The 13,741-nt window shown below is 45.3% G+C and overlaps 1 protein-coding gene across 2 annotated transcripts; it reads right to left on the bottom strand.

The window, feature by feature from the left end:
• Positions 1-709: 709 nt before the first annotated feature.
• ABRACL (ABRA C-terminal like) lies at positions 710-13,471 on the bottom strand. 2 transcript variants are annotated; one of them, XM_007096378.3, is made up of 3 exons: positions 13,024-13,471; positions 9,723-9,789; positions 710-1,292 (listed from the first exon to the last, which is right to left on the bottom strand). In XM_007096378.3, exons 2-3 carry the CDS (start codon positions 9,781-9,783, stop codon positions 1,108-1,110), a joined length of 246 nt encoding a protein of 81 aa, XP_007096440.1. In that variant the 5' UTR covers positions 9,784-9,789; positions 13,024-13,471; the 3' UTR covers positions 710-1,107. The 2 variants fall into 2 exon arrangements, with proteins under 2 accessions (XP_007096440.1, XP_042843164.1); XM_042987230.1 differs by lacking the exon at positions 13,024-13,471 and adding an exon at positions 12,022-12,113.
• Positions 13,472-13,741: the final 270 nt, after the last annotated feature.

Here is a 13,741-nt window from a genome sequence, read left to right as displayed (position 1 = left end):
TTCGTGTCCCTGTCTTACCTCACCTGAGACATCAGGGTCGCCCCTCCCAGCTTCTTCCCTGCTGGATAATCAGCTCCAATCATGCGAATTCTCTCACTCTTCTAGGATACCTTTCCCAACCATCATGGTTTTCATGGATTTGCCCTCCTTGAGATTCTGTATCGTTTTCGATTCTGTACCATAGGCTATAATACACAATTATAGACATTTCTACATTGTGTCATGTGAATCTAACTCATCCAATTAGGAAGTGAAGTTTTAGGTTACATTTCTTTTGGCACAGCCCCTCAGTGGTAAGCACATAATAGACATCAGTCAATATTTTTTATAGGGCCCAATCATAACACAACCCTACTTTTCTTTTTTAATGTTTATTTATTTATTTTTGAGAGAGAGAGAGAGAGAGAGAGAGAGAGAGAGAACATAAGCAGGGAAAGGACAGAGAGAGAGGGAGACACAGAATCTGAAGCAGGCTCCAGGCTCCGAGCTGTCAGCACAGCTCAATAAACTGTGAGATCATGACCTAAGCCGAAGTCGGACGCTTAAATGACTGGGCCACCCAGACGCCCCACACACCACTCTTGTAAAATTCTGTAGTTTCAAGAAACTTTTTCTTCCAATTATGATAACTTCTGTTGCAGTTACCTAATCTTGATGCAAAAACTTGATTTTGAGAGGCACATAAATCTTAAATAAGGCAATACAACAATTTTAACATTGTTATATGTTTTTATTACATAAACAGTACAATATTCATTGTGGGAGCTGATCTTTAGTTCTGCCTCTTGCTTTTATGGAATGTCAAATATTTGTAGAAATTATCTAAGAATGATTTATGAAACACCTTGCACCCCCACCAGAAAAGCCTCAGAGCCCCCATTTTCCAACCAGATTCCTGAGAAAAATGATAGGTTTTGTTTATTCTACAGTGTAATACATAAATTCTTCTCAAGGTATAAAAAAGGGCAGACTTTTAAAATAAGAGTCTCCTTTTGTTTTCAAAGTTCTATAAAAAATACATCAAGTATGCTCACGTGTGTCCTTTGACCTAATATTCCAGTTTACCAGAAACAAAAAATAACAATAAACAAAGATATGCAAACCACATTAATCTTGCAGCAATACAATGTCCACATCATCATGAACACCTTGCAAGAGTAGCTCTCCTGGGTACGTAACAACCTTCCTTCGTTTGGCAGCCTTGAGAGTTCCGACCAATGCTTCAAAGAGATTGGCACATTTGTCGTCTTGGAAGAGGACCCCAAATTTCACGCTTAACTTCCCATCAGCATCTAATTTGAGAGAATACAGTGTTAGTCAATGCAAAGTCTATTTCTTGTCCCCATAAATGGCAGATTTACCTAATCTTTAAAAAAAACATCTAACTGTATTCGCCAAGATTACAATTTAACAGCTCACGCTCAAATCAGACGTGATCTCTTGCCAGATCCAAAAAGTGGCGGAATACGTACACTGTGTTATACACCTCCTAGCCTTCGTGTCATCTGGACAACGAAGACCCATTTACAAAAAGTCAATGTGTCACAGTGTTACTACTGTGGACCAATTCCCTCTGTATTTTGATTTTTTAATTGTGGCGTTGCTGAATCAATAAAAATAACAAATATTGGAGAACCTTTAGGTCAGGAGCAGTGTTTCTCTTAAGTGTGCTCTAAACACACTCAGGAGGGAACTGGTGACCATAAAAATGAAGAAATCCCTTGGGAAGCCTGGGTGGCTCAGTCGGTTGGGCATCCGACTTCGTCTCAGGTCATGATCCCACGGTTTGTGACTTCGAGCCCCACGTCGGACTCTGTGCTGACAGCTCAGAGCCTGGAGCCTGCTTCGGATTCTGTGTCTCCCTTTCTCTCTGCCCCTCCCCTGCTCATCCTCTGTCTCTCTCTCTGTGTGTCTGTCTGTCTGTCTCTCTCAAAAGTAAACATTTAAAAAAAAAAAAAAAAATGAAGAAATCCCAGGCACCAGGGCACCTGGGTGGCTCAGTCGGTTAAGCATCTGACCCTTAATTTCAGCTCAGGTCATGAGGTCCCATGAGGACCCATGGGGTCCCAGCTGGGCATGGAGTTTGCTTAATATTCTCTCCCAGTCTCTGTCTCTGTCTCTCTCTCCCTCCCTCCCTCTCTCTCTCTCTCTCTCTCATCCACTGCCCCTCCCCAACACATGCTTGCTCTGCTCTCTATCTTGAAATAAAATATAATATTACTAAGAGAAGGCAATCTGAAAAGGCTACATGCTGTATGATTCCAACTACAGGACATTCTGGAAAAGGCAAAACAAAGGAAAAAGGTAAAATTAAATAAAAAGATCAGTGGGCTTCAGGAGTTGGGCGGGGGAGACAAACAGGCAGAGCACAGAGGATTTCGAGAGCAGTGAATACATTCCGTAAAATACTATACTGATGGATACATGTCATTATACATTTATCGAAACCCACAGAATGTACACCACCAAGAGTGAATCATAAATTACGGACTGTGGTTGATGATGTGTTAATGTGCTAATGTAGATGATCAACTGTAACAAATGCACAATTCTGGTGGGGGATGCTGATAATGGGGGAGCCATACATGTGTGGGGAGAACAGGTATACAGGAAATCTCTGTACCTTCCTCTCAGTTTTATTGTAGTCTAAAACTGCTTTAAAAAATTAAGCCTTTTTTAAGAAAATAAGGTAAACAAAAGGTGGATCTTTGGTTAAGAACCAATCAGTGCTGGGCACTGGAGGCAAGTAGACAGAAGTGTGGAGTCACTTTCTAGCTTTTGAAGAAATGGCTTTAGTTCCCACAAGGAAATAAGAAATATCCACATAGTAAGTAAAGCGACAGTGCAAAGCAGTATGTGATTGGATGTCCAGTAAGGAGCCAAGACTAACCCCCTGCAGTTTGGAGAAAGGCAACATGACTCTGGGCTAGAACGGGAGGGGAAGACTTTATGGAGGAGGCAGCACTGGCCCTGACCTTTAAAAGGAGTGCAAATGGGGCGCCTGGGTGGCTCAGTCGGTTGAGTGTCCGACTTCGCCTCAGGTCATGACCTCACTGCTTGTGGGTTCGAGCCCCGCATCGGGCTCTGTGCTGACAGCTCAGAGCCTGGAGCCTGCTTCGGATTCCGTGTCCCGCTCTCTCTCTGCCCCTCCCTCACTCATCCTCTGTCTCCCTCTGTCTCTCTCAAGAATAAATAAAACATTAAAAAAAAAAAATAAACTTTGACTTTTCAACTTCCAGCGGCAGGACCCTTTGTTCGCAATAAGAAACTTTTACTGGTCACAGAAATAACAGGAGCTGCTGGGTAACCTTGAATAGGGCCTCCAAGCTCTCTGAGCTGCACTTCCCTCATCTATACAATGAAGGTCAAAGTACCCCTCACAGATTGTTGCAAAGATGAAAAGATAGATTAGGCGTAAAGGCTTTGTTTCTTTTTTTTTTTTTTAATGTTTAGTTATTTTTGAGAGAGAAAGAGAGAGTGTGAATGGGGGAAGGACAGAGAAAGAGGAAGACACAGAATCAGAAGCAGGCTCCAGGCTGTCAGCACAGAGCCCGACGCGGGGCTTGAACTCATGAACTGTGAGCTCGTGACCTGAGCTGAAGTCAGACGCTTAACCGACTGAGCCACCCAGGCACCCCTAGACGTAAAGGCTTTTATGGAGAGCTCAACATATGGTAAATTCTCAGTTCAGGTTAAATTTTTGAAAGGCACCAAAGGCAGAAACCTGGGTGTAGTCTTGGAGCTCTGCCCACTCACTCTTCAGTCTCACAAGTGATTCCATTTCCTTCGTATCTTCTTTTTTTTTTTTTTTTTAATTTTTTTTTTTAACGTTTATTTATTTTTGAGACAGAGAGAGACAGAGCATGAACGGGGGAGGGTCACAGAGAGAAGGAGACACAGAATCCGAAACGGGCTCCAGGCTCTGAGCTGTCAGCACAGAGCCCGACGCGGGGCTCGAACCCACGAACCGTGAGATCATGACCTGAGCCGAAGTCGGACGCTTAACCGACTGAGCCACCCAGGCGCCCCTTCCTTCGTATCTTCTGTTGCTCTCGTCTCCTCTCCATTGACAATTAATTTCTTGGTTCAGCCTGGAGTTGTCTCATGTGGATAACTAACTGCAAGACTCCTCACCAGCCTCCCTTTCTCCATTTCTGTCCCCAGTACGTCCTCCATATTGGTGCAGAATAAAAAATGTGAAAGAAACCTTTAAGATGCCAATCTGATTAATTTTTTTTTTTTAAGTAAACCCTACCCTCAATATGGGGCTCAAACTCATGACCCCAAGATCAAGAGTCACAGGCTCCACTGACTAAGCCAGCCAGGTACCCCTTGTTGATACTCTTTTACTTTAACCTCCCAATGGCTCCCTACCACCTTCAAATAGTGATACCCGTGGCATGGCAGGTAAGACCCTTCACTCTCTGGCCCTTGCACTCCCTCTCCCCTCGTCTTCTGCCATATCATTCTCTGCACCTTTTGATCCAGTCAAAATCAACGACTTGCTGTTACCCAGGGTGACATGAGAGATTGTGCCTTAGCAGTTTTGCCCATGTTGAGCCATCTGCCCAGCATCCCAGACCCCTTCCTCTAGCTAAATTCTTTTTCTTCCAGAATGGGCTCAAACGTCACTTTTTCTGAGAAGTCCTCTGTGATTCCCTCAGTTGAGCTAATAACTCTTCTTATAAAATTAAGTATGTATCAAAGCACTCACCATCAATTATAGTAACAGCTAATGTGTATTGAGTACTTGCTGTGTTCCTAGAACTATTCAGTGCATTTTAACTCACTTAAATGTTCAGTGCATTTTAACTCAGCAATTAAAACTCACTTCATCCTCATTTTATGAAAGGTAAGGCACAATTGGTTGCAAGAAACACCATTATTTTATGTTCTAATTAAACTGCCAAGGGCGCGTGGGTGGCTCAGTAGGTTGAGCGTCCGTCCGACTTTGGCTCAGGTCATGATCTCACAGTTTTTGAGTTTGATCCCCACATCAGGCTCTGTGCTGACAGTGCGGAGCCTGGAGCCTGCTTTGGATTCTGTGTCTCCTCTTTCTGCCCCTCTCTGGCTTGTGTTCTGTCTTTTTCTCTTAAAAATAAACTGCCAATTTAACCGTAACACACCATGTATAATAAGATGCATCCTTATTTTTGGAGATTTTTAAGTGAGGGGAGGAGGGTGCACCTGGATGGCTCAGTCAGTTAAGTGTCCGACTCTTGACTTTGGCTCAGGTCATGATCTCATGGTTAGTGAGTTTCAGCCCCATGTCAGGCTCTGCACTGACCGTGTGGAGCCTGCTTGAGATTCTCTCTGTCTCCCTCTTTCTCTGTCCCTCCCCTGAGAGCATATGTGTGCGCTCTCTCTCTCTCTCTCTCTCTTTCTCAATAAATAAGTAAATAAATAAATAAACAAACTTAAAAAAAATAGTATGGGGGGAAAAGTGTCTTTGAATCAGAGTATTATTATCCAAATAAGGAAACCAAGGCACAAAAATGTTTAGCAATGTGCCCAAGGTCACACAGTAAGTGGTAAGGGAGCTGGGATTCATTCCTAAAGAGTCTGACTCCAGAGCTCATGCTCTTAACCACTTCCCAATACAAGCGTCCAGTTGATCTGCCCGTCTTCCCACTACTTACAGAGGCCCACAGGGGCTGAGATGGAATTTTATTTATTTCCACATGTCCCGTACTTGAGCACAAAAGGCAGCTCTCAAGAAATATTTGCTGAATGAAAGAATTTAAATCTCCAGATAATCTTTATCCACTTATTTTTTTTCTACTGGATGAAAAATAAAAACACTTTATTTTATTCTATTTTTTTATTTTTTATTTTCTTTAACATTTATTTTTGAGAGATAGAGCACAAGTGGGGGAGGGGCAGAGAGAGAGGGAGACACAGAATCTGAAGCAGGCTCCAGGCTGTGAGCTGTCAGCACAGAGCCTGATCAGAGCGGGGCTCAAACTCATGAACCATGAGATCATGACCTGAACCGAAGTCAGATACTTAACCGACTGAGCCACCCAGGTGTCCTTTTTCTTTTTTTAATTTTTTTTAATGTTTATTTATTTTTGAGAGACAGAGTGTGAACAGGGGAGGGGCAGAGAGAGAAAGAGAAAGACAGAATCTGAAGATGCTCCAGACTCTGAGCTGTCAGCACAGAGCCCGACGCGGGGCTTGAACTCACAAGCCGTGAGATCATGACCTGAGCCGAATTTGGTTGCTTAACCAACTAACTGAGCCACCCAGGCACCCTCCAGGTGTCCTTTAAAGGACTTTATTTAAAAAAAAAAAAATAGATACAACTAAATCCATCAATTTCCAACTTCACCTAGTATATCACATTTAGATTAGTCTAAAAATAATTAATCTGAATCGTAATTTACATTAGTCAAAATTATCCCAGACGCAATTTATATAGTTAACCATAACATATCCCCATAGATGCCTTCCAACTCAATAAGTCATCTATTTCCAGGAACAAGTTAGTCAAGGAGGCCCAGGGAAGTGGCAAAGTTCGAAATGTTTCATCCCCACAGAAATTATGATAATTACACTTTGGTCTCCTAGTTTGGAAAGTTGCTAATTTTAAGTGCAGGTTCAGTTTGCCCTAGTAGAATAATAACACTGTTCTAGAGTAAAGGTTAGAACTTTAAATGCAATTCAATCTGACCAATAAACCCTAGGCTAACGTGGAGAAAGATCTAAGAGAGAAGAAAATCCTACAAATCTTTGGAAAAACATCTTTAATATTGTTAACAATCTAAACAATAGTACTACTCCCAAGAGCAACATGACCTCACAGAACTCTGGAGAAATTGGAAAGGTAGAAATGAGGAACACAGGCAGAGAAATCACTATGGAAAATAAGACTCAGGAAACTTCCATCAAGTGGATGTAGTGAACTGGGTGGGAGAAAAACGGGGTTAGGAAAGATGCTGCATTTGTTTGATTGGAGAACCAAGTAAGTTACGTTCTCCACACCTCCCTAGTGGTCTCCACAAACACCCCAAATTCAGCTCATTCATTTCCTCCTTTACTGACCTGCCGTGTACTTCAAGTCTTGCCTGATATTCAAGGCTTTATTAAGTGCCCCAATTACTATAGCTCCCAATAATCTACTTCTCTAGGACCACACTGAATTTGAATGTCAGCACTCCACATTGCTCCCCGAAGACTTCCATGTCCTAATCCCAAGAAACCGTATGTGTCCTTATATGGCAAATGGAAATTTGTAGATGTGATGAAATGAAGGGTCTTGCAATGGGGAGATTATCCTGGACTTATCTGGGGGAGCCCAATGTAGTCACAAGTGTCCTTAAGAATGGAAGGGAGAAGCAGAAAAGGAGCTCAGAATGATGTAATATGAGGGCACAACCAGCTGTTGCCAGCTTTGAAGATGGAGAAAGGAGGACACGAACCAAGGAATGCAGGTTGATCCTAGAAGCTAGAAAAAGACTAGGAAACAGATGCTCCAGAACTTCCAGAAAGGAATACACTCTTGCCAACACCTTGATTTTAGTCCAAGGAGACCCTTATCAGAATCTGCTATGGTCTGAATGTTGTTGTCCTCTCAAAATTCATATGCAAATCCTAACCCCCAAAGGTAATAATATTGGTATGTGGGGCCTTTGGGAGGTGCTCAAGTCATGAGGGTCGTGAGTCATAAGAATCACTTCCTTTATAAGAGAGGCTGCAAAGAGATCCCAGCCCCTTTGACCATGTGAGGATACAACAAATCTACAAGTGGAGGAGGGCTCTCACCTCACTGGTCTGGCACCCTGACAGCAGACTTCCAGCCTCTAGAACTATGGGAGAATTAAACTTCTGCTGTTTATGAGCCACCCAGTCTGTGGTAATTTGTTACAACAGCCTAAACAGACTAAGACGGACACCCAACCTCCATTACAGTTAAGATATGGAACGTGTTGTTTTACGTCACTAAGTTTGTGGTAGTGTTACCACAGCAGTAGAGAACTACTACCGGGGACATTTGATACTAATGGCTCAATGGGATTCCAAGGATGTCTTATTTCAGGTGATCTGTGATTCGAAAGCAGACAGAGCTGTAAGAAGAGTCAAGCTATGATGACAAAACAACTCTTATGAGGTACTTTTCATTTATTTATTTATTTTATTTTTATTAAAAAAAAATTTTTTTTTAATTTTTTAATGTTTATTTATTTTGAGACACAGAGAGACAGAGCATGAACGTGGGAGGGTCAGAGACAGGGAGACACAGAATCTGAAACAGGCTTCAGGCTCTGAGCTGTCAGCACAGAGCCCAACGCAGGGCTCGAACCCACCAACCATGAGATCATGACCTGACCTGAAGTCGGCCACTTAACCGACTGAGCCACTCAGGCGCCCTTTTATTAAAATTTTTATTATTTTATTATTATTTTTATTTTATTTTATTATTATTGTTTTAATGCATATTTATTTTTGAGAGTGCAAGCAGGGAGGGGCAGAGAGTGAGAGAGAATATGAAACAGGCCTATGAGATACTTTTTAAAGCTGTTGGTCACTTACGTGATGTCATTTTAAAACTTAAGAGTTCCATTATCCTAGTTGTTGCTGAGTATGTCTATGGTTCTTACAATTTTCAGAATGTTCCCCCAAACTCTTGTATATCTTATCTGAGATGTGCAAATACCTAAAGCTACAAACGTAATAGCTACTTTCATCACAACTTGGAAAAGGACACTAAAACTGCCAATGTTACATGGCACTGATTTCACGGTAGCTGTTTACATGCTGCTAAAGGAAAAGCTCACTTAAAAAAAATTACCTAGGGGCGCCTGGGTGGCTCAGTCGGTTGAGCACCCGACTTCAGCTCAGGTCATGATCTTGCCGTACGTGAGTTCAACTTCCGCGTCAGGCTCTGTGCTGACAGCTCGGAGCCTGGAGCCTGTTTCAGACACTGTGTCTCCCTCTCTCTCTGCCCCTCCCCCACTCATGCTCTGTCTGTCTCTCTCTCTGTCAAAAATAAATAAACATTAAAAAATTTTTTTTTAATTACCTAAAGTTTGGTTATATGTACATAAAAATACTTGACTGTACAAAACTCAAGAATTGGGAGAAAATAAAGACAATTTAATATAATTTCAATCTGAGTCTGTAGTCATTTGGAAGTTTATAAGATGGTGGCAAGATAAAGCAAAAACAGATGAACTTTAATAGTGTGGCACAAAAAAATTTGACCATGATTTAATTACCAGATTTCAATGCAGCCAGACTAAAAAGCACAGCAATTTTCTTTGCATTCAAAGGATAATGAAATAACTCAACTATCCCTTACATCAAGAATCACAATATCCCCAAGGCTCTGTGTCTTCAGAAATCACTCCATGGCTGAGGGCGGAGCTTCCATGACTATGTCCTGATGCCCTGGGTGACACTTTCATTGGGTCCTTCTTGCTCTGAGTTGAACTCAGGATACTGTGTCTGTGTTATAATACTTACTTTTTAAAATTTTTTTAAAGTTTTATTTATTTTTACTTTGAGGGAGAGAGAGAGAGAGAGAGGGAGAGAGAGAGAGAGAGAGCACAAGCAGGGGAGAGGCAGAGAGAAGGAAAGACAAAATCCCAAGCAGGCTCTGCACCATTAGCGCAGAGCCCGATGCGGGACTTGAACTCATGAACCGTGAGGTCATGATCTGAGCTGAGATCAAGAGTTGGACGCTTCACCAACTGAGCCACCCAGGCGTCCCTCATACTTACTTTTTGAACCCAGACGATGAATTTCCTCCACTAGGAGGTTGACTTCGTGATCCACATTCATTGTTGCCTGAGGAAGAAAGTAAGTCTATATTATTACCATTTCTATATCCCATTAACCACATCTTGCCAAATCCAAGGGCCGTTTCTTTTTTTTTTTTTTTCATGTTGCATTTGTCATTGTTAATTTACCATGTCTCTCTTCCTAAAAATACTTGTGTGGTGTACATGACCCCAGACTACCTCCATTTCCCCTCTTTATATCTTTCCCTTTGGGCTGACCCTCTTCCTATTCTACACAGGATAATGGGGACAGTGCAGCTATTTTCCTTGCACCCACTATTAACTCTAAGCCCATCCTCATGGTGCTCTGCCCTGCACCAAAATTACAAAGGCGAGTGACACAGGACCTGCCCTCAGGGAACTCACTGTTCAGAACAGAGAAAGACGTGGGTTGGAAAATAGCAATGTGATAGCATTCCTTGAGTGGTGAGTCCAACCATTAGGGGAGGACAAAGGAGGAAGCCACAGAGGACTTTGTAGAGGTCAGTGGAGAGAGATGAACTGGGAAGACCGTCGACAAAGGGTGCTCTATGAATGGGGAAGAGTGTGTGCAAAAGCACAGAAGCAAAGGGGGAAAAGCACAGCGCGTTTGAGGCAGGTCCTCAGCCAGAAGCTGGAGTGCCAAGATAAAGGAACACACTCCCCACCTTCCCCGAGCCTGAGGACTCGTGGGGAAAGCAGATCAATAACAGGGCAATTTTAATACTCTTAGATTCGTGCAGTGATGCCGCTGGGTCACACGCAGGGCACCGCATCCTTCCCTGGGCAGTGCCCGCTACCGCCTGAGGGCAATGGAGACCTGTGGTGAGGATCATTCATCTCAGAGAGGAGTCCGGGACCAACAGGAGTGGAGAGACCTACCTTGGTTCACTAGGCCTTCTTCAGGCTTGTACACTAAAGACGCTTGACCCATGAAGTCAGTCTAGAGGAGACCTGCCCCTGTTCTTTAAAATGAAAGCTCCCTTGATGCATGTGTGTGATAGGGTGGGCAGGATGGATAGATGTAAGAGCGGATTGGGGAGCCATATAAGAGAACATTTTCCTAACAAGCAACACCAACAATTAGTTTGCACTTGTTATTGGTAGCATTGAGGCAGCAGTATGGATCTGTGAGGGCTACTGAGGAAATTAGCCCTCACTGGACAGGAAAAGGAGTCAAATGCCCAAGGGAATCATGATCCTCTCCAGTTCTGACTCTCTGGCTTCCTCCCACTTGGAACATTTATCTCTTTAACACTATCCTCCCCCCCCTACTCGCCCCCATAATCAGCAGCACACTTCAGACCTAGCTCTCCTTTAATAATGAGACTCAACGAGGAAATCCCACTATTAATGTGAATACCTGCCTCAAATTAAGCAGATGTATGCAGGTTCCGTTTAAAGAAAGGAAAGCAACCAGCATTTTTTTATATAGTTAATTACACACAAAACTCCTTATCTGTGTTAAATCACGTAATCCTAAGAAAACTTTGCAAAGTATTTATTATTTATCGCCATTTTACGGATGATGAAACTGGCTCACTTAAATGCTGTTGTCCCACAATCATATGCTGTTTCTACAACATCATTCTGGCTTTTTTTTTTCTTTTCTTTTCTTTTCTTTTCTTTTCTTCTTCTTCTTCTTCTTCTTCTTCCTGGTTAGTATGCAAAGTGTGCTAAATATAATAGTGAGTCGTGTTTGAAATATTGCATGCTGAGCACTTACTAAGGCAGAACACTTACAAAGCAAGAAAGGCTCCCTGCCCAGACCCCTACCAGTAGGAAAATAACAGGATTAGGAACTATTGCTACATACATAATTTGGCATGATGTATGTATGTACGTACGTATGTATGTATTTTCTTAGCAGGGACAAAGTGGGGGCGGGGGGCAGGATACTCATTGTTGTTACACATTGGAAAGCCCATGACATTTTGTAAGGATAGAAGCCTGGGACTGGGGGTAAGCGGCAAGATCAAGAACAATGAGGAGAGGCCATCAGCAGAGCAAGTCTAAGGGGAAGAAAGAGATTTTCAGTGGGAGGCTCAAGCTCAAGGGAAGGCGGTGGCAGATGCTAGTCGGGCCCTCTAACTGTGTCAGAATCTAATTAGGCATTGTGCGTGGGCACCACAAAGAAAGCGGAACGTCGGAGGGTTGGCACACATGCTGAAATATACACTTAATATATTTAATGACCTTCTCACAGTTTTTGTCTTGTTTGTTTGTTAAGTTTAGAGGCAATACACGGAGATTTTCTCACGTTCGAGGAATAAAGCCTGCTGGGGTGGGGACGCCTGGGAATCGGCAGCCGGCGGTACAGCGGCACGCTGGGGGCTGGCCACTTCTTTCAGCGGTCCTTCGCAGTCCCAGACTAGCAGCTGGTGGGGGTCAAAGGAGGACTCGGGTTCCTTCCTGCCAGCCCGCTGGCGCGCACACGCTCCATATTTGGTCATCACTGCTCCAAGTTTGGGAGCTGGCCCGGAAGGGGTCCCCAGCCCCAGTCCCCTGCAGGCCATCACACGGTCACCACCCGCACCAGTGTAGGGCTGGGGAGCGGGGGAGTCGGGGCCCGGACCGCACCGCAGACTCCGGGGCAGCCCCCGCGGGAAGGGCCGAGTCCCGGAAGCCTTTGTCTCCGCGAGTCCGCGCCAGCGCCGCGCGCCCCGCGCTCCCCCGGTGGCCGGTGCGCCCCGGCGAGCCGAGAAAGCCAGCGCCCAAACCGGGTGACGGCAGTCGACCCCGCTCGGGGCTCCCCGCGCCCCCAGGGTCTCGCACCACCCCCACCCTCCACACCCACGATTTGGAGCCTATGGGACCGCACCCACCGCCGCAGAGTCGGCGGCCGCGGGGCCACCGCAGTCCTCGGGGGAGCCTGTCCCCTCACCCCCAGCCCTCCCCCGCCCCGCTCTGCAGATCGCGCTCCCGCGCCACCGGCAAGTGCAAAGAGGACACGCTGCACCGCAGAGCAAACCCTCACCTGGCTACCGGTTTCTCTCCCCGCCCCCCCCCCCCATCCCGGGCCGGCACGATGTCACGTGAGCCGATGCGGAAGTCGGCAGAACTGGGGGCGTAGGGGCGCGCCCACCCGATACCCCCTCTGCCGGGTCTCAGCCCAATTCCAGTTACAACCTCCACGCGCCTCGGTCCCTCCCGGTCCCGGCTCCCCACCCGCAGCCCCCGATCCCCCGTCTGCCTAGCCTCCACCGGACACCCCGGTCCATCCTTTATGACTGCCCATCACCTTCCCGGGAGACCCACTCACCTCTCCGCCTCTTTATCTTTTCTCGGAAAAAGCCGGTGCAGAGTCGGTCGGGACCTGGCTAATGTGTTCAACTTACCGAGGAGGAAGAGGCTGGGGAAGGAAGTGACTGAGGCGAGGAGAAAGGCTGGTGTGGAGGAGGGGGGGGTGGGAGGTGAGTTTAAGCGCTCGGGAAAGGGGCCGCCCACACTCCCAGGGACAAGCCTATGAGAAGGAAACTCGAGAGAGGAGAGCCGGAGAAGGGGGCCGACTCCCGGCAGGTGGCGGGGCGCCCGAGGCTTCTAGGAATACGGACTCAGAACTTCCAAGAGCGCCACCGTTCCTCCGCGCGACTCGGTGCCAATGATTCCCAACCTCCACCTCGGATCCTGGGCATTGATTTCCTGCCAGGATCTCTCTCTTTTAACATAAGAAAGAACGCGCCCACAACGTGATGACAGCTGAGATCTCCCAGGAGGAACGTGACATTGGTTCTCTATGCCAGGAGCGGGGGTGTCCAGAAAACCAGGAACAGGGCAGCAGGATAGACTGATGGGGGGAGGGGGGGGGCCGGAGGGGGGGAGTATTCTTGAAAACTAATTTGTTCTACTGAAAAGAAATTTTGTTTGGACAATGTTAGTTCTTGATCCTGAGTGAATATAACTTTCTTCTCTTCATTCAATATCCTACATTTAACTGCACAATTCAATCTATTCATACTCCCTTTATTTTGGTCACTGTT

This window comes from Panthera tigris, chromosome B2, assembly GCF_018350195.1.
Source record: "Panthera tigris isolate Pti1 chromosome B2, P.tigris_Pti1_mat1.1, whole genome shotgun sequence".
Classification (NCBI taxonomy): Eukaryota; Metazoa; Chordata; class Mammalia; order Carnivora; family Felidae; genus Panthera; species Panthera tigris.
The sequence above is the reverse complement of the archived record's forward strand: the minus strand, read 5'-3'. Positions and strand labels throughout refer to the sequence as shown.

Bases quoted from the DNA above. Each gene is read 5' to 3' on its own strand.
- ABRACL (XM_007096378.3), bottom strand. From the start codon at position 9,783: ATGAATGTGGATCACGAAGTCAACCTCCTAGTGGAGGAAATTCATCGT. The intron at 1,293-9,722 runs GTAAGTATGAGG...CTCTCAAATTAG, and splicing joins TCATCGTCTGGGTTCAAAAA to ATGCTGATGGGAAGTTAAGC.